Here is a 24793-nt window from a genome sequence, read left to right on the forward strand (position 1 = left end):
GAATTGACTTGAGTCAAGTCTTAGGAATTGGAAATTGCAGTATAATGGTAAGAACGCAATTAGGCTATGAAAAGAAGTTTGAAGTTTCCGGTTTGAAGTGACTGCGAGACTCTTATAAATCCGTTGCCAGGATATGAGTAGTGAAGACTGAGAAACCTACTGCGTGTGTGACGGTGAACTGTAAAGTGTGTAGATCAGCAATAGCGCTGTAATTTCCTGTAGTCCCGAGTTGTGAATATATAAAAGGTAAAGTTGTCTATGTGCTTAACTAATTGAGAACTAAGCCATGAAGGCGTATGGGGGAGTGGGTGTATATATCGACATTTACTTGACCTCGGCACTAGCTGGAGACAAGTGGTTAGCTTCACGCCCTTGCCGCTTTACCCCGGGAAAAGAGCCCCCGTAACCATTGGATAGGAGGCTGGGTGAAACCCAGGGCCGGTCTGGACGGCATGGGGAAGTGAAAACTCTTGCTCCCACTGGTACTCGAACTCCAACCTTTGCCGTCCAGCCCATAGCCAGTCGCTACACCGACTATTCTATCCCGGCTCTTGTTAATATATAAAGTGCAATAAATCCAATCTACCAATACAAAACTCCGTCTTATAGTCACCCCTACACGTGACAATAGTGTTATTTTTTTATGTGGATTATTTGACGACACTTGTTTAGTATTAGTATTAGTATTATAGGTGGTGGGTTTCCCCATGCACCCCGACTAGTAGTCTATTGTACGTCCCCCTTTAATTTCTACTGTCGCCATACCCTACCGGTACAGGTGCTTGATATCAGCCCCGCTCAACCAGCGAGTTCGGCCCCTCTACTGGCAAATGGTACCCGATACTTCACCCATCTACCGGAGGCATTGGAAACTACTTGGGCGGGAAACTTTTTACCTAACTTTGCTCAGAGATCTCCTAGAGACATGAGGATCTTTTACGTGCCGTAAAGCTACGCCCTTAAAAATTCCACGACCTCCGCCGGGTTTGAACCCGCGTACCTTGAGTCATGAGGTGGGAACGTTACCCCTAGACTACGGAAGCCGCTTGACGACACTTTTACTATCAAGAGTCTGTGACCTAATCGAGACATTTTCCTGGACCTGGAGACCTGGAGAGAGTGAAGAAAATCACAAAAAAAAACTTCAGTCTGAAGAGCCGCTGTTCCAGCCGAGATAGGACCCAAGAAAAAAACTCCGTGGCTGTAGTCCGCAAGCGAACTATACCGATCGAGCGAATGCCGCCTTTCGGCGAAGTTAGTGCCAACTTTAGCGGATAAAGTATGTCGTGTGGTCAGCGCAACAAATCCCCACGCCCGTTAATTTCGTTTTTCTAGACCGGAGCCGCTGTTTCCTTGAAATAGCACCTCAATTATCCTCACGAGGCTGAGTGGACCCCGTTCCAGGCCCACTACTTCTCAGAAAATCTGGTAATGCTGGGAATCGAACCCGGATTTCTGGATTTGTAGCCAGGAGCTCTGACCTCTAGAACACAGGGGCGGTAGAGTCAACCCAGACATCTCAGAATGCAAATATTGAGCGTTAACTCTAGAAACAATCTGCTCGGTAAGTCTCAAAGTTAACTCTCCACAACTAGAGGTATGACTGTCCTATAATACCATCTGACAGGCAGATAACAGTGAAATGTACTGACCTACTCTGAATATGTAGACTCTGCGACCACTACCGTCTCTGTCCTCCAGCATGTTCTGAGCTTGCATCTCCAGGATGTGCTGCTTCTCCGACGGCAGCGGTACTTTGAACAGCTCAGGGCAGCGCAGCTTCATGACGTAGTACCGCTGCAACTGCGCAGAAACAGAGGTACATTAGTGAACACGGAGCCAGGTTAGCGCAGTCGGTATAGCGACTGGCTACGAGGGATCGGAGTTCGAGTACAGGTAGAGTCAATAATTTTCTCTTCTCGACGTCGTCCAGACTGCTTCTGGGGCCCATCCAGCATCCTATCCAATGGGTATCGGGAACTCTTTCCCCGGAGGTAAAGCGGCCGAGGCGTGAGGCTCACCACTCACCTCCAACTAGTGCCGAGGTCAAGAAAATGTGGTTGTTTACAGCCACCCACCCCATACGCCTTCCTCTCGTAATGCTTAAGCACAGGGAATCTTTTACCTTACATAAGAAAAGAAAAAGAAATAGGTATTCCAAATTTATTTATTTATTAAATGCTGTTAAAGAAAACACGGGGGCATACGGTAACATAGTTAAGGCACTATGATATCAGTGGGTCGGTCTCGGATTCGATTATCGATGAGGTCATTAGATTCTCTAATTGAACTAATCCTTCCAGCCGCGTTAGGCCCATGGGATCGACTCAGCCTCTAACAGGAATGAGTACCAGGAATCTTCCTAGGGATTAAAGAGAGGGCCGTGAGTAAGGCTAACAACCTCACCACCATGTGTGAGCCGAAAAATGTGGAAGCCTCGATGCCTCCCAACCCTATGGGCCTCCATGGCCTGTAACACGACTGGCTTTACATAAACTAGAAAACTATCACTGGCCTTCAAAGGAGAATATATATTTGAAAAATTCGGCCTTCTAAGTTCTAATTCGTTTGTAATTAGGAGATATCTCGAAGTTTCAGAGGAATATTATTTATTTATTGTCAGTACTCAAGAGTGTGGCTACCCTAGGTCGATGCCCGGTGTATCTGAACTACCTAGTTCCAATAATAGACGCCCTTCAGATAGGCCCACAAAACAATATGTTGATATTCTCAACAACGGCCCTAGCAATTTTGATTACATTTAAGAAATTTACTGAGAGTGTAACCCTAAATAAAGCTGCATCGGTGGTATCCTCAGGAAGTTACGGTACGTGCACTAAGAACCAAAACGTGGAATGCTAATTTTCTCGAAACCAGTTTTAACTGTCAGACGGGTTTCACTGTTTTTCATTATTCATCAACTAACCGCGATCTCTACTGCACACAAATTGAATTAGTTTCTATGATGACTTAGTCAAGACCCAGAAGTTCGTGATGATTGGGTATTAACAGAAATAGACAACTAACTTCATGAAACTGAGTCCTTTTTGAGAAACCGCCAGTAGCTCAGCTGCTCGAGAATTTCTGAATATTTTACGTAAACCGAAGTTTCATTACTGTCCTCACAAGCGCCCTCCACTGGTCCTACTGGCCCTCCAGATTAATCCGGTCCATAACATCCCATCTTATATCTTCAGAATCCACTTTAATATTATCTTCCCACCTACTTCCATTTTTTCCTAGTAGTTCCTTTCCTTTTGACTTTCTCACTAAAATCCTACATACATGCATCTTCTCCACATGTGTGTTACATTTCTGACCTATCTGACCCTTCATGACCTAAACATTCAAATTATATTTGGCGGATAGCACAAGTTATGGAATTCCTCATTATGCAGTTTTCTCCAGACTCCTGTTCTTCAATCATTAACAGGATGATCAGATTTTTCATCCGGGGATAGGAACTAGCTCTGTCGATTGGACCCAACAGAGTAGGCATTTTAATTGAGGACGGAGACAAAACCCGGTCTGCGAAACGTCGTAGCAGATAAAAACTACTACGAAGGATAATATCCAAAAAAAAATATCATTCGCGGTAGCGTAGTTAATTAGGGCAATATGCTACAAGTCGATTTCCGATAAGGCCATTGAATTTTTCAATTGACGTAATCGTTCCAACCGCTCTGTGGTCCTGGGGTCGACTCACCCTCTGACAGAAATTAGCACCAAGGATTTTCCTGGGTGTAAAGGGCGGCGGGGCGGCGCGTAAGACTGACAACCTCACCGCCATCTGTGAGCCGATTGTCTAAAAAATGTGGGAGCCACGACGTCTCATAGCCCTATGGGCCTCCACGGCGTGTTACAGGGACAACTTTACCTTTTTCCATAGTTACAAATATACATACCATATGGAATGCTTTGGCGCAGTTGAATTTCCGAGCACGAAGGAACCTGAGGAGAAAAGCATCGTCTGTTCTCACTCGGAGATTCGTCTCGGCTGGAACAAATAAGCGGAACAGATTGTTACACCGTCGCTGGAGTTCACTGACACCACTATCTGTGTTTGTGTCACGCTGACAGTCAGAAATTCTGCTTCCTGCTGTATAAGAGTTACTAATAATGGAAATCCATTCAAATTTATCCAAAGTAATTACATGAGTGCCCATCACAATAGCCGTACTCTCTAAGGTATGAACTGTCTTCGCTAGCTCGAAAGCTGGGATCGTGGGCTCGAATCCCACTCAAGGCATGGATATCTGTATGTACGTTTATTCTGTATTTATATTGTTCTGTGTGTAGGTAGCGGTATTGTGAAAGGCTGACTACTCGTCCAAGGAGTTCGAGTCCTACCGTCTGTGTAAAAAAGATTACGAAACTGAAGAAGAGGCCAGGGCCCAACAAAGGGCTGTAGAACCATTGATGAAGGAATGAATTACATGAGTACTTGATATATTTGACCCTGATCGATACGTTATTACAACTGCTTGTTATGATTCTAATCGGGATAGCTCAATCAGTATAATGACGGGCTACGTGGTGGAAGGCCCGAGTTCCATTCCCGGCATTGCAAATTTTTTTCTCTTCTCCCCACCATCCAGAGAGACTGTGGGACCCGCTCAGTCTCCTATCCAATGGGTCTCCAGTTCTCTATATGCCTTCATAGCATAGTGCTTTACTAATTAATCACGGAAGCAATTTCATTATGATTGTATGGATTGGTGGGAACTTGACTGATCTGGCTCAGGATCGGAAACAGTGGTTGGAAACTACATAAAATTAGTAGGGGCTACGCTCAGAGCCGCTCTAAAACATATAACTTAGGTAACCAAGAGAAACACAACAAATAAACAACGGACCGCATCCCACAATATTATATTTATAAACTACACGACAACATAGAGGGAAATAATGCAACAACCCCTTAAGTATACCAGCATATATGTGCTGAAATTTGCACACGACCTAACACAACTTCTAGTTTGAAATTTTAAATATAATTTGTTATAATATATTTTTGTATCATTTTATTTAATTATATATATTTATATAGATTATATATAATTATTTTATATTTAATACTTGAGATTTGTTCATTTAAGGCCTGTTGATAACCGACTTATGGTCGAAACATGTAGCATAGCTATATTTGTAACAAATAAGTAAAATTGATATTAACATCTACTACCTCCATTGAAGATATTTCCATACCACTCGTTGTGTTGTGTTCACGGTTATAATACAAAACAGAATCTGATGCTGTACACAGAGCAGGATAAAATCTATCAGGTTTGTAAATTGATGTATTTGTCTGAATTCAATTAAGAGTAATGATGCTGGAGAAGAATGGCCTGCATGTAAGGACATCTAAATAAAATGAAGAAAGAATTAGCAAATTAATTTTAATGAAGTGTACTTCTACTGTCCAGTGGGAAGAAGATGCAATACTACACGTCGTAAGCTTAAGTTAAAAAGAAAAAGAGTTTTGTAACAATAACAATAATTTACGATGGACTAAATGCAAGTGACTGTTAACTGTACCTATCACCATGCTCCTGAGAGAACTGATGGTTTCTTGGACGGTTTCCGGCTTCTCGTTCAGTTCATTTGCCGCCTTCTCGGCCCATTCCGGTGGCAGTTGTGGTGCTCTGCTGAAGGCTGCAGCCAGTTCCTCCTCAAACGCAGCCGCAGTGGTCGTTGTGCTGGCTGCAGACATTAGTTTGTCTGGAGAGGTCGGGTTGATGGGCAACTGGTCAGGGGTGCAGCCCGACAAGGCGAGACCAGGGAACATGTTATCAGCAGGCATCCTTACACCATCCTGCAGCACTACACGGGGTAGTCAAATGAAAGCTATCAGTTCTTCTAAAATCATAATCACAGAAGTTAGTGCCCTGCTCGTCTGATAGAAATGATAGAATTATTTATTTTCAAATTTCATGGGATGTTTGTATAATATGTAAGAAGAAAACCAATATATATATAGTGATATCCGTCTGTCAAATCGTCCGTATTATTCATTCTTATCGCTGGATGGAATTTGGTAAAATTTGGTATGTACGTTACGCCATCATAGGCCATGCTACAATATTAGCTCCTAATTCCCTAGAGTCCGTAGTAGCAATTTGGTAGACGCAAGAACAGGCGACGTCGGAACTACACTGGCGCCAATACCGAAGTGTTGTAACCACGATCTATATATGGCTCTACAGGCCTTTATTGGACCTTGCCCACTTTTCCAGTTTCTTAATCCTATACACAGTCGGTAGGAGTCCTCGTATGGGGATTAGCCCGTCACAAGGCCGTTATTTATACACAGAAAAACCGCACACAGACATCCATGTCTTGAGTGGAATTCGAACCCACGACCCTAGTGCTCGAGCCAACGAAGACAGTTCATGCTTTAAACCGCGTGGTCACTGTGATCGGACTGGTAAACACGAAAACCAATTGTTGTTGTGGTAACCAAATGACTCACGTTAGCAGTAGCAAGAACAGGAACCCTTGCAGCAACGGTAGCTACGGAGCGGAGCGGAAACAAGCAGTGGTGAGTCGTATCCTTAGGAAACGAAGGTGTACCATAATGCAAATTCGCAACGTCAAGTTGCAGATAGCATGTGCACATTCTTTGGACTGCATTCTTCCATATTTGATTCGACTAAAGAAGTCACATAAAACCCATTCAGACTACTAGATGATATTAAATATTGAACAAGTGAGGATTTAGAAGCCGGTCACGGTAGCCGAGCTGTCTAAGGCATGTACTGTCTTCGCTCGCTTGGAAACCGTGATCGTGGGTTCGAAACCCACTCAGGCCATGGATGTTTAGTTTATGTGTGTGCATTTTTATGTGTTTGTGTACAAGTAGAGGCCTTGCGACGAGCTGATCACCTTCCCAAGGAGTCCTACCGAATGTGTAAGATCTAGTAAACCGAAGTGAACGGAGAAGTTCATGGAGGTAGGCCTAGGCCCACTGGGGCTGTAGTGCCAAAGGAGGGGGGGATTTAGAAGGAGGCGGCCGTAGCCTACTTCATGGTACTATTCTGACATTTACCAGGAAAAAAGGATGAAAACCACGAAAGTAATTCATAAGGATAACCGGTAAATCGGCCGTCATTCTTGTCAGACACTTCAAAATTATAAATTTAGAGAACTGTAGGTGCATTGAACTCCTCGGTATTTATTGTTGAACAATTGTTAAGTGACAAGTATTGTAAATTGTTATTTTAAACAGGACTTTCACTGCGACTGTAGGCTTCATTACCTTCATTGTCCTTTCGGGTGATCAGTGGCGTCAATGTAGTGTTAGTATCTGACGTTTTGCTAGATGTCTCCATCATCCGTGATCTCCCTGATCTTGGAGATGGAGACAGTCACAGAAACGTTAGATATTAATTCCAGATTGATATGTCTCATAACCAGAAAAGATTTTGTCATTGGTGTCGGCCTATAAGGTACGCCACTGCTTCGCTCCTTGTTGAACTCCCTCGGCAATATCAAAGATGGTTTGTGAAAGAGGACGCCGTTGTCTTAAGCAGTATTTACTTTCAGCAGTTGATCACAAACGCTTGGGCCAGTTTGTTATAATTTGCTGTGAACATACAGATCCTACGGAGGATACGAGGTAGCGTAGTTGGTTGAGGCACTACGCTACAAGCCCGGAGGTTTTGGGTTGATTTCCCGATGAGGTCATCGAATTTTTCAATTGATATAACCTTTCCAGCAGCACTATAGCCTTGAGATCGACTCAGCTTCTAACAGAAATGAGTACCAGGAATTTTCCTGGGGGCCAGCGCGTAAGGCTGACAACTTCACCGCCATCTTTGAGCCGATTGTCCAGAAAATGTGGGAGCCTCAACGTCTCACAACCTTATGGATCATCATGGTCTGTTATAGGAATAGCTTTTCCTTTTCTACACAAATTCTGCATTGCATATATGTTATTTTGTGGGATATGCCATACTGTTCACCGGATTATTTTCATAATCTAACAACAGCATAAAAATTTCTAAGTTATGGCCCAATATTCTTTTTCTGTTAATTACTGCATATTAAAACTACTGAAAGTTGGAAACCCTAGCTAAAGTAATTTCGTCTTTAAACTTAATATCTGCAATAAATTGAATCCATCTTGACAATATATAATCCTCTATATCTATCTCTCTCTCTCTGCCTGTGTGTCTCTCTGTCTAATCCACTTAAGCCTGGTCCTTCTTGAGAAGCCAAAAGTCGCACCCGAGAAATTGAAAGCAATTTACGGAACCCGAGGATCTATTGTGTGTTCACAATAGCCCTTCTCTAGCCTTTATTCGTATCCATTGAAACCCACCCAGATGCCATTCTTCCTCTTCATGGCCCATTTTAATATTATCGTGCCACATACGTTGAGTCTCCCTAATTGTCTCTTCCCTTCGGGAATTTTATTACAACCTCATATGCAGTTATCTTCTTCAAGTATATGCTACATGTCCTGCCCATCTCATAGTCCTTGACTTGATCATTCTAATAATATTTGGAAAGGAGGACCAGAATATTATAAATAAAAACAACTTTTCTGCTTCGTGCATCCCTGTCTCTTGTCCCTCCTATGGTCATAAGAGCACCGAGTTTCTGTTTCATGTTTTTAATTGAGATCTTCTGTGATATTCAGACGGAAGGAAACCATCATATTCCGAGCTAAGAATGGACGTATCTCTAGTTAGCTTGTATTTTTACACCTTGTTTCATTTTTTTTTAATGGTAAAATATATATTTCTCTGTGTTTTAAAAGCAATTAAGTTTGGTATATAATTTTTTTACCGGGACATATTCCGTAATAAAATATAAACTTCAAAAATGGCATATCCTTTAAGTACTTCAAAAGTACTTATAAATTCCACATTTATAAAATATATGCATATTATTTGTTCTTGAAAATGTTGAAACATTTACAATGTCATGTTTTGTCATTGCATTCAAACGTTCTTGTACCTGTGTATACATTTTAATCTCCTCACAGCCATGAACCCCAAATAATTTGAGGTATTCAAGTGAATAGATTTCCGAGTTGGATCAGAAATATCACGTCTTTCACACTTTTGTTTAGATGTGCATTTTATGAGTTCTCTTTCCTACCATGCAGATCATGTTCTCATTTAATCAATTAATGTTCAGGCATTATGCAATTCTCTAACCTCACTTTTCATTCCGATGTTTTCTCCATTCGTTCGACTTCTGGAGACTTGTCTTTGGTCTCAGTAATTTTTATATTAATTATTTATATTATAGCCCCTTTTTCTTATGTTTGTGTTTAACGGTTTATGAAGCTTTAAATAAATTATTATAATTTTATAAAATTCTTTATTATAAACCGTCACAACACAACAACGAAACAATGTTTAATAGCATTTAGCTACAAGTTTCGGCTTTTTAGAAAGCCACCATCAGGCAAATACAATTACCACATTCTTAAAACTATTGAATTGAGTTTCATATGATTGGTACAATCTTGACAAATATATCACAATATAATAATACAAAATATAAAATACAATAAAAAATAAAGATCTTTTAAAAGAATAAGTTAAACAATTAAAAATATAATTAAAAGCCATGCGTGTAATATATCTTATTTTGCAAATTGTTTCAATCGTATTGTTATGTTATATTTCTTGATTTGTGGTCATGTGGTAATAGGTTTCTTGCTATATACACGCATGAAGTTGGTTAACTACTTGGAGGCCCGTTTGTATGCGTGCAGTATTATTTGGTTTTTATGTTATTTGGCGGGTACCTCATTTCATGTGTACTATGTCCGGTCTGGTAGGAAGACAGATTGCAGTTGCAAACATGTAGCTAAATACTATTAAACATTAAGTGTTTCGTTGTTGTGTTGTGATGGATTATAATAAAGAATTTTATATAATTAACACAAAGGATGCACCCATTGAAAATTAAATTTTAGCTTGTATTGTAATATACTAAACATCATCCCCATATTTTATTTGACATGACACTTCTGGAATTGATGAGAGATCTTTACCAACCAGCCACATAGGCAGAGTCGATAATCTGCCACTTGTACCTAAACCAAAACTGATATATTTCTGATTTTGAGAATGTGTCAGAACTGCTTGTGGATGCAGTGATCGCGCCGATCTCCCTGCTCAATGGTTACTTGCCCATTTATAATTCAGTTTTATTATCATATCTACGCACTTACAGAATGTAGCGGTAGAATGGTTAAATCACCTGGTTCGTGTTCGGAAGGTATCTTGATTAAAATTTAGACCGGAGGTCCACCGAGTTTTTAGCCCTTTTCTTTGTCAGTTCTTATACAATTATTGCTATGGCCTGTCACAAAAGTGAATGGTTCTAATATTACCAGGAAACAAAAAAAGAAAGATTTTCGATTTTAAGCAGAATTATCTGAAATGTTCTTACAGGATATTTTGGTAGTTTTCTTCTTTCTCTCTAGGAAAATTACAGGATAGTATCTTAAATTATTCCATAGTCACCTATTTTCACAGCTTTACAATTCGCTACTCATTAATTGTTCTGTCTTTTGCGGTATATATAGTCTAAGACAATAACTAACTAAACTAAACAAACTTCACAGAGCTGAACCCTTCTTGAGAAACCGCCCGTTGAGCAGCTACTCAAGAATTTCCAAGCACTTTAATAAACTCGAAGGTTTATTACCGAGTTCACAAGAGCCCTCCAGCCAGCTCTATCCAGTCCATACCACCCAATCCTATCTCTCTAAAATCCATTTTAACACTGTCGATCAACCTACGTCTTGGTCTTCCTAGTGATCTCTTTCTTTCTCACTTTCCCACCAATATCTTATACACATTCCTCTTCGCCCCTTTCGTGCTACGTGCATTTCCCATCACATCTTCCTTAACTTGATCATTCTGATTATGTTTGGGGCGGTACAAATTATGGAACTCCTCATTATGCAGTTTTCTCCAATCTTCCGTCACTTAATCTCTTTTCGATTCAAATATTCTCCTCAGCACCCTGTTCACAAGTACCCTCAGTCTGTGATCCTCCCTTAAAGCCAGATACCAAGTTTCGCTCCTACACAGAACTATAGGCAAAATTATAGTTTTGTATATTCTAAATTTTATGTTTCTAGACAGCAAACGAGAAGACAAAGGGTTCAGGACTGATTGGTCTAAAATAGTGATACCATCATTAAAAAACCAAAAATAAATAAATATATTCCCACTTGCGACAAAATAATATAGTTTTACACCACTGTTCAAAGTGTTAAGAGAGATAATACCAGGAGTATAAGCCAACGCTGAGGCTCAGCCAGTACATACATCACGTAGCAGAGGCTAAGCTGGGTTTCGATCGATGCCCTCCGGAACCACAATGTCGCGCCGTAGTGAAAGTGTGATGAATTCCTGCCGTTCTACTCTGACTCTGCCATGCATCACTCGTCCTCCTCCTCCGCAGCTCTGATTTTTGTGACCGGAAACGAGTGCTTTTTGTATCCTTTGCTTTTTTTTTGACCTTATGTAATTACTGCTGTATTGTACAATTAGTGGGACATGTATAGTTACAATATTACCAGGAAACAAATGAAAAAGTTCTGATACATAATGGAATAATGTGCAATATTTTATGTACATGAAGATGAAGAATCGATCTCTAGAGAAACTCATCAGACCAAAGGGCCAAACCTTCATTATTATTATATTATTATTATTATTATTATTATTATTATTATTATTATTATTATTATTATTATTAGCTCAATCGGTGTAGCGACTGGCTACGGGCTGGACGACTGAGGGATCGGAGTTCGAGTCACGGTAGGGTAAAAACTATTCTCCAATCCATGTAGTCCCGACCGGCTCTGGGGCCCTCCNGATTAGTAACACTTGTATTATCTCAGGTCCTTATTCCTAGTCCTAATACTTCTAATGTTATTTAGTTCCTAGTAATACGTTCTTTGTATATTTTCTTTTCATGTTCAGTTCTGTTTTTTCCATATTTGCTATATTAATGTGTATTACTTTCTTTGGCGCTTTCCTGTAATCGTCTTTTAACTATTATAAATCGCTTGATACATGAACTCGGTTTAATTGAATTTTTGTATACGAAACTTCAGGCCATGTCGCTGCTCTGCATCCAACGCTGAATACGATATCCCAGAGACTTGTGCGAGAAGATCAGATTAATCTCATCGGGATTTACCTTCAATCTCTGAATATTGTCTTATAATATTTTGTTCGCCTGTACGATATATTTTCAAATTGTTTTCAATCAGAATTATGAAAGAAGCAAAAACAAACACCGTGGTTTTAGTCCCCAAGCGACCTATACCGACCGAGCGACCGCCGCTTGTCGGTGAAGTTAATGCCAACTTTTTGCGGATAGAGGGTGTCACGTGGTCAGGGTAACGGTTCCCCACGGCAGTTAATCTCGGATTTCTAGACAGGCGATAATTATGAATCATAGCGTAATTTCTATAATGACATTTAAATGAATTTACTTTTTAATTTTAAAATCATTATTTTTACTTTTATTTGCAGGTAAGACCGGAGATTTTTACAGTTCATATCCGTCCACTGTATGACGTGTATGAAACTGATACCATAAGTTATCTGCGTCTCCATGCTAGTAAGTATATGCAATATGAATACTCTAAGTTTTTACTTGTTCATATGGGCCGCGCCATAGCTCAAGCGGTTATTCGCTGGCTTCCCACCGCGGCGGCCCGGGTTCGATCCCGGGTCTGGTCAAGTGGAATTTGTGGTGAACAAAGTAGCGCTGGAGCAGGTTTTCCCCGAGTACTTCGGTTTCCCCTGCCAATCTTCATTCCACCAGTTGCTCCACAATCACCCTCACCTATCATCTGGGGCTGGTACAATAGGCCAGAAGAGGCCGCAGTACAAGGGACTTAGTCCCACCCCACTAGCAATAAATAAAATATTTGTTCACGTAGGGGCAGGGCCTTCAGTAAAACTTCTAAAATCCAAACATATCTCACGTTGAATTTCGGGATTCCTGAATGTCTGGACTTGGTCCATAATCTGATGTTCTGCAAGATCACATCGTTTAGAATGTTCGATCTCCTTCATTTCTCAAATGACAGGGTGGGACATCACTTGTTCATTTCTATCTGCTAGACAGAGAAAATATTAATCACTAGACCATCGGATCAGTAATTTGTATTTGTTCTATCTGACAGTCTCAGTTGGACGGGATATCTAAGCCACTGGTCTAGTGGACCAGTGACTGATATTGCTCTATCCATGAGGCCCAGTTGGATCCGCTAATCTCATTCACCGGTCCAGTTGGGAAGTGATTTTTATATTCTGTCTCGGAAACCTAACTGAATAGGAATGTCCCCACCATTTCATCTGTGTAAGAGTTAGTTTTACTTTCTAAAACATCGTGTTCTTGTAGAATATTAGATGACACGAGATGCATAAACGTAGTACTTATCAGAACCATTTAGGATTGATGTTTTGTTTTTATTTTTAAAATAAGGCAGTATGAAATGTCAGTAAATCATGGAGGTATGATCAAATGCTTATATTTACTCTATCATGGTACGCGGGTTCAAACCGGCGGAGGTCGTCGAATTTTTAAGGGTGGAAAAATTCAGGGAACAAGTCCTCCGGGAGGGACTTTAAGCCGTGTGTCCCGTGTCGTAGCTTTACGGCACGTAAAAGAACCTCATATCTCCAAAGAAGGTCACTGAGCCAAATTCAAGGACGTTTCCCGCCCAACAAGTAGTCTCTAACACCTCTGATAGATGGGGGAAGCATTATAGATACCGCCAAGCTAGTGGAGGCCGAACTCGCTGGCTCGGTCGGGACTGATGGTACGCACCAATATCGGTAGGGACTGGTAGACTATCATGGAGGGAAGCACAATGGACCAATACTGGTCTAAGTGCATGGGGAAACCCACCCTCACCAATAACTAACTAACTAACTAACTAACTAACTACTCTATCATCCTCTTCGTGCATCACTCATAATCGTATTTCACAGCTCGCACGGTTTAAATTAAACGTTGTTTCGTACAGTCCTGTAATCACTGAAGGTAAGGTTGACGTGAAGTGACGTGACGTGATGGTGATGCCTAAAGCTCTAATGGAATTTCTTTACTGTTTTGAATTAATTTCACAGAGATATGTTATTATCCAACTGAACTTTAAAAATTAGTATTGATAAGGTCACGAAAAGAATTACTTCTTCTTATATAGACAGTAATTTTAGTTACGACAAGTGACGTGATCCTTTATCGCAATTTGTGTTTTCGCACGTCAACACACATACTGGTGCTGAGTTGTCGAGCTGCATTACACCGAGCATCAGTCTCTATTTATTTAACGTGGTTTCAGAAGAAGACGCACTTGCGAAATATACATAGCTATTCTTAAAGCATTTTCAAGAGGAAGAAAAACAGGAGGTGGAATGTATGCTTCACTGACAATAACATATACTTCATAAATGCGTTAACTGTGATTTTGTATACCAATAGGCAGATGAAGTGACATTCTGGACTTTTATTCTGGAGGTTCTTGGTTCAATCTCATCTGAGACACACACTACCATGATTGATTTTTTTCGTATCTTTCTTCAGTCCCTCCATGAATGTACCAGAAAAATATCTCGAGGCCATTACTGGTTCCTTGCAAATCTACTCCAAATTATTATTCACCAATCATCATACCATTCGAGGCCATATAGTCAAAATGCTGATAGTGTCGTAAAACAAACAACAGACGTCACAATGTTACGTACGTCATACCCGATAAGTTGGCTCAAACAGTAATAGTTTCGCCTTCTCTTCGTGAGAAGTCTAAATCAGATCCCTGCTCTGACATCCTGACTGATGAATTCTTCAATTTTCTCAGGCCGATTAAACAATGACTGGATAATACCTTAAATTATGTTTGTATCGCTTCATTCCACTCTTTTTCAAATTTATTATTATCACCTCATCATCCAACGCTATGTGCTGTGACTTGATGACAATATTTTTAAACAAAAGGTAAAGCTATCCCTGTAACAGGCCGTGGAGGTCCATAGGGTTGTGAAATGTCGAGGCTTCCACATTTTCTAGACAATCGGCTAATAGATCGCGGTGAAGTTATCAATCTTACGCGCCGGCCGCCCTTTACCTCACAAGAAAATTCCTGGTACTCATTTCCGTTACCCGCTCAGACGAATCCAGGACCATAGTGCGGCTGGAAAGATTAGGTCAATTGAAAAATATAATGACCTCATAATTCGAAACCGCAACCTTCCGACTTGTAGCATAGTGTCTCAATCAACCACACTACCGCGTGCCAAATATAAAAATAAATAATATGGATATACCACTTATCTTTCTATTTAATTTATTGGAGGTATAAGGTAACTACATAACGGTTGACAATGCTTAGTATTACTTAATCCTCAATTGTAGGATCCTATTGAAAAATGCTTCAAATAAGCGTTGTATATCTTTATTAAGTCGGCAATATATGTTATGTACTAATTTCATGAACAGTTAAAACTTGCAGAAAAATTGTTTAGTTCTCTTATAGTTTCATGGAAAGTAGGGGTTTGTCTCACACAAATTTTGGTGCATATTCACTTTATAAAATTTCATCGATATATACAGATTGTCCCAGGAGTTTGGTGCCATAATTCAGGAGCGTACTGAGGGTTCCCTCTAGAACAACTCTGAAATAGGAACCCATGTACGCAAACGTAAAATAGCAGCGCTAGGGCAGCATTTAATATCATTTCGTTTAAACTTGGGGCCTCAATGTCGAAGATCATGCACAGGCATATTACCCCCTCCAAACTCTTAAGACTTCCCTGCTAGAGTAGATGTTGGAATTGGCGCCCTCCATTTTCAATGCATGCGTTACATCACGAAAGAAACTTTGGCGCGCCCTTTCAAATATTAAAGGTGTCTCACGGATCACGTCACATGCAACAAGTATTCTGGCCATTCATTATCCACAGGCGTGTCGTAGATCAGGCTCTTCACTGGCCCCAGATGAAATAGTCTAGACCATGAAAAGCAACATCCAGGTACTCTCGTGATACAATGTTGAAGTGTGCCGGCGCTCCGTCATGCTGTATCCACATTTGCCTCCGCACAATCAGTGGCACGTCTTCTAGCAAAGTCGGAAGGATACGTTCCAGGAACACCTTGTAAAAAGGCCCATTGAGTATCGGTGGTAGGAGGAAAGGCCCATTCAAGTAATCGCCAATGATGCCCGCCAGACATTGACAGAAAATTGCGCCTGGTGGTACAACTACAGCAACGTTGGGGTTTTCGTCAGCCCAAACGTTGCTGCATCGACAGTTGAACCAGCCATCCCTTGTAAACTGAGCTTCGTCTGTGAATAACACGTGATTCAGGAAGTTGGGCTGATGTAAACCCTGGTTCAGTATCCACTGACGAAATTGAACTCGCGGTACGAAGTCAGCTGGACCTACGCCGTGGACTCGCGTTGGATGATACGGATAAAGCTGCTGGTCGTGCAGGATCCTCCAAACACTTGATTTTGATGTCCCCACAATCTTGGCAATGGCACGAGTGCTGGTGGATGGCTGTTCCTCTGTGCAATGCAGTTCGACATTGAGGCGCCAAGTTTAAACGAAATGATTTTAAATGCTGCCCTAGCGCTGCTATTTTACGTTTGCGAACATAGGTTCCTATTTAAAAGTTATTCTATAGGGAACCCTCAGCACGATCCTGAAGTATGGCACAAAACTCCTGGAACATCCTGTTTATATATTGTGACATGTTGACCCCTACCTCCCCAGCTGCACGTCGCGGTAACGTAGCGCTCGCGTAATAGGCGAGTAATCACCCCGCAATCTCTCCCCGCGGTGACGTCACGAGCGGAGCCGAAGTGAGCCGAGCGGAGCCGAAGTTAGCCGAGTCCCCGCAACCTTGAAGCTATGCAAAGCGAATCAACAGCGGTGACGTCACCAAGGGGTAACAGCGTCCTAGGCTATACGCCACGTCACACTAGTAACAGCGCACGGCTATATAAGCGGACTGCACAGCAGCTACGAGTGAGTTGAAACATAGCAGCCTGCGAGTGTGCGATAGCTAAGAAGTCAGCGAGCGGAAGACTTATTGTGTGCTTTCCAGACATAGTGAGTGCTGTAGTACAGTTATACTCGGAGTGTGTATTTCAGGGAGACTTGTATAGCTCCCGCATTATTAATACTTGAAGACTCTTGAAGACAGTGTTAAGAGATTTTGTTGTAAGGGTTTTTAAAGTGTGGAAACCCGTAACAGTGTTACCATTAATTGTATCCGATACTTGTAGATTGTTAAATAAACTAGTTAACGATCTCTACGGCGTATTCTGTAACGAAACACGTTACAATATATATACTGAAATCTTTCAGAGATGAAACACACATGTGTTTAAGTCTTCCTATTATTTGATCATTTCCTGCAATATGATAAAAAAATATGTAAGAATTAGTTGTAAATTGAATCAGTCAACTAATTGTATAAAACAGTTATGGTAAGGGGAAAAATAACGCCGCTAGTTCAGTTAATTATTTACAGATATAGAAGATTATGTCAAAAAACAACCCCTAAATTAATTAAAAGCCATAGTCTTCATAGTTTCGGAGAAGTACAGCTTCCTCCGTTTCTTGCAACACTTTTATTCGCCTTGACTCTTCGATTGCTGAAAATTATCTAATTATATTGTGACGTGTTGCGCTACACGTTACAATATTTAATAATTCAGGTTCTTCCTCACAAGAAAAATACCGTGTCTTCATTACAGAAATTAGACCCTTAATTATATTGTAGCATGCTTAGCCGTTGTTATGCAATGATCGCGAGATGGGTGGATAGGCTATGCCAGACCCGGTTTTGCTCAACGGCTCGGTAAACATGTTCCCGTTGCTAAGCGGTGACTCGGTAAACAGCGGCTGTTGTTACATGTTGGTGGAAGTCTCGAATCTGAGACAATATAATACGATCCTGAACCCCGCGGTACTTGGAGCCGAGAATGACTGCGGTGGCGAGGACCAGTAGCAATTGTAAACGACAGACGCATCCTTTCTTCAAAGATGTTACATAAGGGCTATGACCACAAAGGTTCAATCGAAGAAAATTGCTGGGCGTGAGTCTCAAGGGGCTCGACGCGAAGACGAACTGATTGGCAGTGGCGGTACACCGCCAGTCGTGAAGTAAATGGAAGTCTGTGAAGAAAGTAAATGAGGGTGGGAAGCCGAAGAATCACCACCGTTAACATCCGTTACCAGGAAACGGCTGGTGAAGACAGCAGGCTGGGAAAAGCTTTGCGGGTGCTGTGATGATTTGTGAAATGTGGAGATTTTCGGTGGCGTTGTAATTATCGAACTTGCAGTTACGAGTGGTATGTATAAGTAGCCAATAAGATCCCTTCATTAACCCAAACCCCGTCTATAGCCACACACATACTACATGTGACAATATTAAGAGTAATTATTTTGTGTTTATTCTGAAAATCATATGAAACCCGTAAGTATATTCTATGGGAAGAAATTCAGTCTCCTAATATTAAAGCATTTCGTAGATACGCGTATACGGACTACCATGTTTGAAAGGTTTATATGCCTTTTAAAGTCAACAGAGTGGCAAACGTACGTAGTACTCTCCATCCAATTCAGGCAAAATTTGCAATGCCTTTGTTGTCAGCGCGGCACGAAATACTGTGGCTTCATGGATGACGAGTTTTTTTTAGGGTGGCCAGTCACATAAAGTTATCTACTGTTCTTTTCGTTTTCATGTTATAAAAACTGTTCGCTTCGAATATATATAGGATATGATTAAACAGATATCATCTCCCTGGCAATATATATATTTTTTTAACTATGTTCCGCTTCTATATGAATGAAATCTGGTTACAGAGGAAGCGAAGCAGAATATCTCATGTATCAACTATATCAAGTTCCAAGGGTGCACACGTCACTAATTTCAGTAGTCAACGGAATTTTTCATGAAATCGTCAGTGCAAATCGTTTATTGTATCGTATAGGTTAGCTCAGTAGTGTCATGTTTGTCTTGTTGGAGGTACCCAGTTCGAAATCAGTATTATCGATGACAATAAAAAGTTAAATAAAAAAGTAAAGATACACCTGTAACAGGCCTTGGAGGCCTATTAGATCTCTGAGATTTCGAGGCCCCCACATTTTGTAGGCAATCGGCTTATAGATGGCGATGAGTTTGTCAGCCTTATGCGCCTGCTGCCCTTTACATCCAGGAAGATTCCTGGTATTTATTTCTGTCAGAGGCTGAGTCGACCCCAGGGCCATAGTGGGGCTGGAAGGATTACGTCAATTGGAAAACCCAATGACTTCTTAGGGAATCGAACCCGCGACATTCCGGCTTGTTCTCGTGGCGTAGTGCCTCAAATAAATACGCTACCGCGTGTATGTCAAGTGATGGCACAGCTGAACATCCATCGCCCAGAGACAGGTAGATCTGCTCAATACGTCACTCTATCACTCATAGCTACTCAAGAACATCCCAATATCTTATGGAATCCGAAGGTTCATTACTGTGTTAACACGAGCCCTCCACTTGTCCCTATCCTGAGCCACATCAACCCAATCCGTAACATCCCATTCTGTCTCTCTAAGATCAATTTTTAATATTGTCCACCCACAAACGTCTTAGTTTTCCTAGTAGTCTCTCGCCTTCTAGCTTTTCCTTCATGTATTCCTCTTAGCCCCACTTGTGTTACATGCACTGCCCACCCCGTCCTCCTTGACTTAATCATTTTATTTATGTCTGGAGAGGAGTACAAATTATGAAGCTCCTCATTATGTAGTTTTCTCCAATTTTCCGCCACTTCATCTCTCTTCGGTCCAAATATTCTCCTCAGTACCCTGTTCTCAAATACTCTCAGTCTGTGTCCCTCTCTTAATGTCAGAAACCAATACAAAACCACAGGCAAATTTAGTTTCCTAAATTCTAAACTTTATGTTTTTAGACAGCAGGTGAGAAGACAAAATGTTTTTAATTTAATGGTAGAAGGCATTACCCGACTTCAATCTCCTCTTAATTTCCTCTTGAATCATGTTTTGATTTCTTATATTCGTTCCCAAATATCTGAACTGTGCCACACTTTCAGAACATCTGTTACTAACTTTATGGCATGATTTTGCCCTGAATTTTGGTGACCAGACAGTAACATACAGTTCATATTCATGATAATAAGAATAAAATAATTTCTTATGTGATGACTTCAGTAATTTAAAATGAAGGATGTAAGCGGAAATCAAGTTAGTAGGGATTTTCCTTATTCATATCCACGCGTCACAATGAACAAGTTTAAAGCAAAAAAAAAATAAAATAAAATAAAAGTAAGTAAATGTATCACTGTAACAGGCCGTGGAGGTCCATAGGGTTGTGAGATGTTGAAGTTCCCACATTTTCTAGACAATCGGCTCATAGATGGCGGTAAAGTTGTCAGCCTTACGTGCCGGCCACCGTTTACCCCAAGAATATTCCTGGTACTCATTTCTGTCAGAGGCTGAGTCAACCCCAGGGCTATCGTGCGGCTGGAAGGATTAGGTAAACCGAAAGAAATCCACCTCATCAGGCTTCGATCCCAAGGTTAAGGTATATGAACTTAGTGGTCTCCATCATCATGAATTTTAACATATGTGGGTTAAAATGTATACATGTGGCACATGTGTGCCATCAGAATATGAAAATAAATAAATTCGAAAAGCACGTGCCATTAAGTAAGGCAAGCTGCTAATTCCTTACTCAAAAACCTGGTCTGATAAGCAGAAGTGAAGATAATTTTTAACTGAGAAATGACTAGCATTTTGGTAAGTTCTCCTTAAAGTAATTTAATGAAAGATTCAGTACGTAATGTTCCCAGAGACTTTAGAATTCTAAAGAGTCTCATCTTCCAGAAGAAATCTCTACATCACTAAAACCGACACACACTAACTTCATTTTCAGAAATTCTCACATATAGTTCCACACGCGCCATAGGAATTGTGTTTAATAGATTGCAGGGACGAATTTATAGTTGTGGAGGCACAGGGACACTCAAAATTTTGAGACCCGTATCAGGAACAACAGATTTAGGTTACGGCATTTTGTTTCTGTTCTTATTTCTTGAAATAACTAAAAACAAAAACTAACTTTTCGTGATTTTAGACAAGTGAATTTCTCAATAAAATCTATAGATTTTATTATCGTTTTATGGAGATCCTAGGGAACCGTTGTGGTCACCTTTCCTAAATCCGGCGATGGTAGCATGTACAATCCTGGACGCTAAGAATAGTTCGTCGAATTCTGTCAATACGAACGCTGCTCTCGGTAATGAAGATTTCTTTTTACCGACTGACACATTTCCCTCGAATATCTGACACTAATGTTTAATCAGCACCTGGGAAGCTATTTGTGGTTATGCATCAGTTCATTTCTAATTTGCATTTTCTTATTCTTTACGATGTTGTTAATAGCTAGACTATAAACCAACGAATGCTGGAAAGAGAAATGAACAGTGAATTAGAAAGGAGTATGAAAGTAGTAGTCGTGACCTAAATCCAGACATTACCCCGGAATTTGCCTAAGGGAACCAAGGATACTCATGGAAAACCTCAGTCAAATTAGGATGCTTTTCGGTCAAGATTCTAATCCAGTATTTCCAGAATATAAACCTAACCACTGAGGGCAATTTTCGAATTCAAATCATTGTCTCCCATAGACGTTGCCTGGTAACACAGTTCTTGATATATAGAGACATATATAAGAATCGATGTGAATTTTTGAACTCGATATGAAATATATTCGACTTATATCGGTCACATTAAATGTAATTAAAAATATTCACAGCATTCGTAATATGTTGCTAAGTACGAGTAATACTGACTGTAATAAGTAGTATAGTACAATGAAATTTATATCTTATATAAATAATCTGAGATATATTTCTAAGGAAACTAAAATGTCACTTAGTCAAAACTAGCATTAAGCGAGACATCGGACTTCTGTTTGGTAGCCAGCAAGATGTTTAACAATTACCGAATTGGATATTCACCATTTTAAGCATTTTCCTACAATATTAATTAATGACTCAATTTTATTTATTACTGTTTAGTCGCTTTTACACTGTTGTCTTTTATCTGTTGCTCTATAATTTAAAAATGTCACTGTATATCATATGCTAACTGCATGGTTTACGTCACGTACAGTATTGCATATGGTTCAAAAAGTTATCGTAGCATTGCTCAATAAAAGATATTAAAATATTTAGATCTACGTCGCAGAATTTTTGGTACTCACGTATGTTTAATGATGAAGATGCTTCAAACCTTTCGCATGATGAGAGATTAACTCCGTTAAGTAGGCTAACCTATGCTTGTTGGCGTAGGCATCACAATACACCGCAACAGCATATCGACCGCCGCGCCCCGCTTCGCTTGGCGTCCAAATGATGGCGCTCTCCACAAATCAATGCGACTCTCGCGGCATCTGCAGGCAGAATAACAGAACTAGCACTTGCGCTCTGTGCTATGCAGATAGCATTGTGACCAACTTACGGAGATAGTTCTCGTGTTAAAAATACAGTTACCCCTGTGCTTAAGCACCAAGTCACAAAGAGAAATATGAAAAATATAGAGGACTTACTGAGGGGATTTTTTCTTCTTAAGTTAAAGTTACAGATATGCAACAAGACGAAGATAAATATGAATAATATATAGATTAAAATATATGTGATATGTAGACCCGTTACTGAGTAATGACTCCATAAACAACGGCCGTTGCTACGTAATAGCCGTAGACAGTAACACAGGGACGCTGCTTTCTGCGCGGCCTGAGTGATAGCCATGTGATGTAACAATAGAATAGCTGATGGGAGAGCTGTTTTCTATGCGGACCGTGCCTAGGTGTTACAAGCAGGACAAATCCAGAATTTAGCGAGTTGTGAGACAGTCGCCGGCCTGTAAGAACGTGAACACGGAAGTTGAAGAATCTATGGCGTTGGATAGCACCTGAGTGAGTGAAGCTTAAGAGATTTCCGCCTTACAAACCGTTTCCAGGAAACGGCTGATGAAAACACAAAAAACAAACTCCGTGGTTTTAGCCTGCAAGCGAACTATACCGACCGAGCGACCGCCGATTGTCGGCGAAATTAGTGCCAAATCCCCATTGCCGTTAATTTCGGTTTTCTAGACCGGAGCCGCTATTTCCTTGAAAATAGCTCCTCAATTATCATCACGAGGCTGAGTGAACCCCATTCCAGACCCACCACTTCTCAGAAAAAGAATCTGGTACCACCGGGGATCGAACCCGGACTTGAGGATCTGTAGCCAGGAACTCTGACCGCTAGGCCACAGAGGCGGTCGATGAAAACACAGCAGGCTAGAAAAAGCTTAGCGGGTGCTGTGGTGCTTAATGAATTGTGTAGAATAGCGGTGGAGCTCTGATTACTGGTACTTAATAGTCGGGTGTATAAGTGGTCAATAAATCGAGTCTTGAATCCAAACCCCATCTATAGTCACACACACTACACGTGATAACATGGAAAGAAGCATTTTTGATCTAAATTGAGGCGAGCCTATTGCCTTGCCATATGCCTGGAGAGACTGAGTAAAGCAACGAAAAACTTGATGAGGACAGCCGATCCCAGGGGCTAAACTGAAAGTAGAACATCCCAAATTCGAAGGCAGACTGCCACTATGTTGCGACATTCGGCGAGATTCTAACCTGAATTAGAATTAATCTACAATAAATGTCTCTGCCGGAAGTCCGGCTAAGTGCTGCGTCGGAAGACGAAGTTCAGGAACCCAAAATATCCTGTCCCAGGACATACTACGAGGACCAGTCAGTAAACAGGCTACAAATGGAAGCAAAACAGCTGTAGTGGATGTGATATGTTTCCTATATGTATCACTAGAGAGCTGTTGGGAAACTATTAGAGAGAATATCAAATTTCTGCCAAGGAGTGTCTAGGTTGTACTTCTTTTGGCTTATTTTGGACTTCACCCATCGTCCGGTATATAAAAGACAAAAAAACCACGACACCATCGTCAGAATCCTTTCAAGCCTACCAGTGTCTACTTTATTATGAACCGAAGGAACATAAGTCATGGTTCGATGAAGGATGCTCAGAATTATTAGATCAAAAGAAAGCAGGCCAAATTGCAATGGTTACAGGATATAAGCGAGTTAAATGGCGATAATCTGAACAATATAAGACGTGAAACCAGCAGGTATTTCAGGAAAAAGAAGAGGGAATATCTGAAAGATAAAATTGATGAGCTTGCAATGAACAGTAAGAACAAGAATATTAGAGACCTGTATAGAGGAATAAATGACTTTAAGAGGGGTTACCAGCCTAGCGGTAACTTAGTGAAGGATGAGAATGGTGATCTGCTTGCTGATTCCCAAAACATTTTGAATAGGTGGAGGAACTACTTCTCTGTTATTGAATGTACGAATACATAGGATCAGTGTTGTTAGGTAGACAGAAATCGATACAGCTGAGCCGTTAATACCTGATCCTAGCCATTTTGAGGTTGAAAATGTTAATTCAAAATTGAAACGGTATAAATCGCCAGGTAGTGATCAAATTCCGGCAGAACTTATTCAAGTAGGAGGCGAAATATTACGTTCTAAGATCCACAGTCGAATTACTTCTATTTGACATAAGGAAAAATTGCCTGATCAGTGGAAGGAGTCTATTATTGTACCAGTTCACAAGAAGGGTGATAAAACTGACTGTAGTAAATATCGGGGGATATCACTGCTATCAACTTCATATAAAATTTTATCCAATATTCTTTTCTCAAGGTTAAGTCCA

General features: G+C 40.7%; 1 protein-coding gene across 3 annotated transcripts in view; it reads right to left on the reverse strand.

Annotated features, from left to right (window-relative positions):
- The window catches only part of LOC111871681 (clavesin-2), a 38621-nt gene extending 16225 nt beyond the window's left edge, over positions 1-22396 (reverse strand). Inside the window, exons 1-4 of one of the 3 annotated variants that reach the window (XM_033754348.1) lie at positions 22273-22396; positions 5539-5823; positions 3906-3997; positions 1653-1803 (exon numbers count right to left, since the gene is read on the reverse strand). In XM_033754348.1, the coding sequence (XP_033610239.1) occupies positions 1653-1803; positions 3906-3997; positions 5539-5803 (508 nt within the window). In that variant the 5' untranslated portion in view covers positions 5804-5823; positions 22273-22396. Of the gene's footprint in view, positions 1-1652; positions 1804-3905; positions 3998-5538; positions 5824-11263; positions 11420-22272 lie in introns of those variants that run through there. The other 2 variants (XM_033754346.1, XM_033754347.1) reach the window with 2 other exon arrangements.
- Positions 22397-24793: the final 2397 nt, after the last annotated feature.

The sequence above is a fragment of the Cryptotermes secundus genome, unplaced genomic scaffold, assembly GCF_002891405.2.
Source record: "Cryptotermes secundus unplaced genomic scaffold, Csec_1.0 scaffold262, whole genome shotgun sequence".
Lineage (NCBI taxonomy): Eukaryota > Metazoa > Arthropoda > Insecta > Blattodea > Kalotermitidae > Cryptotermes > Cryptotermes secundus.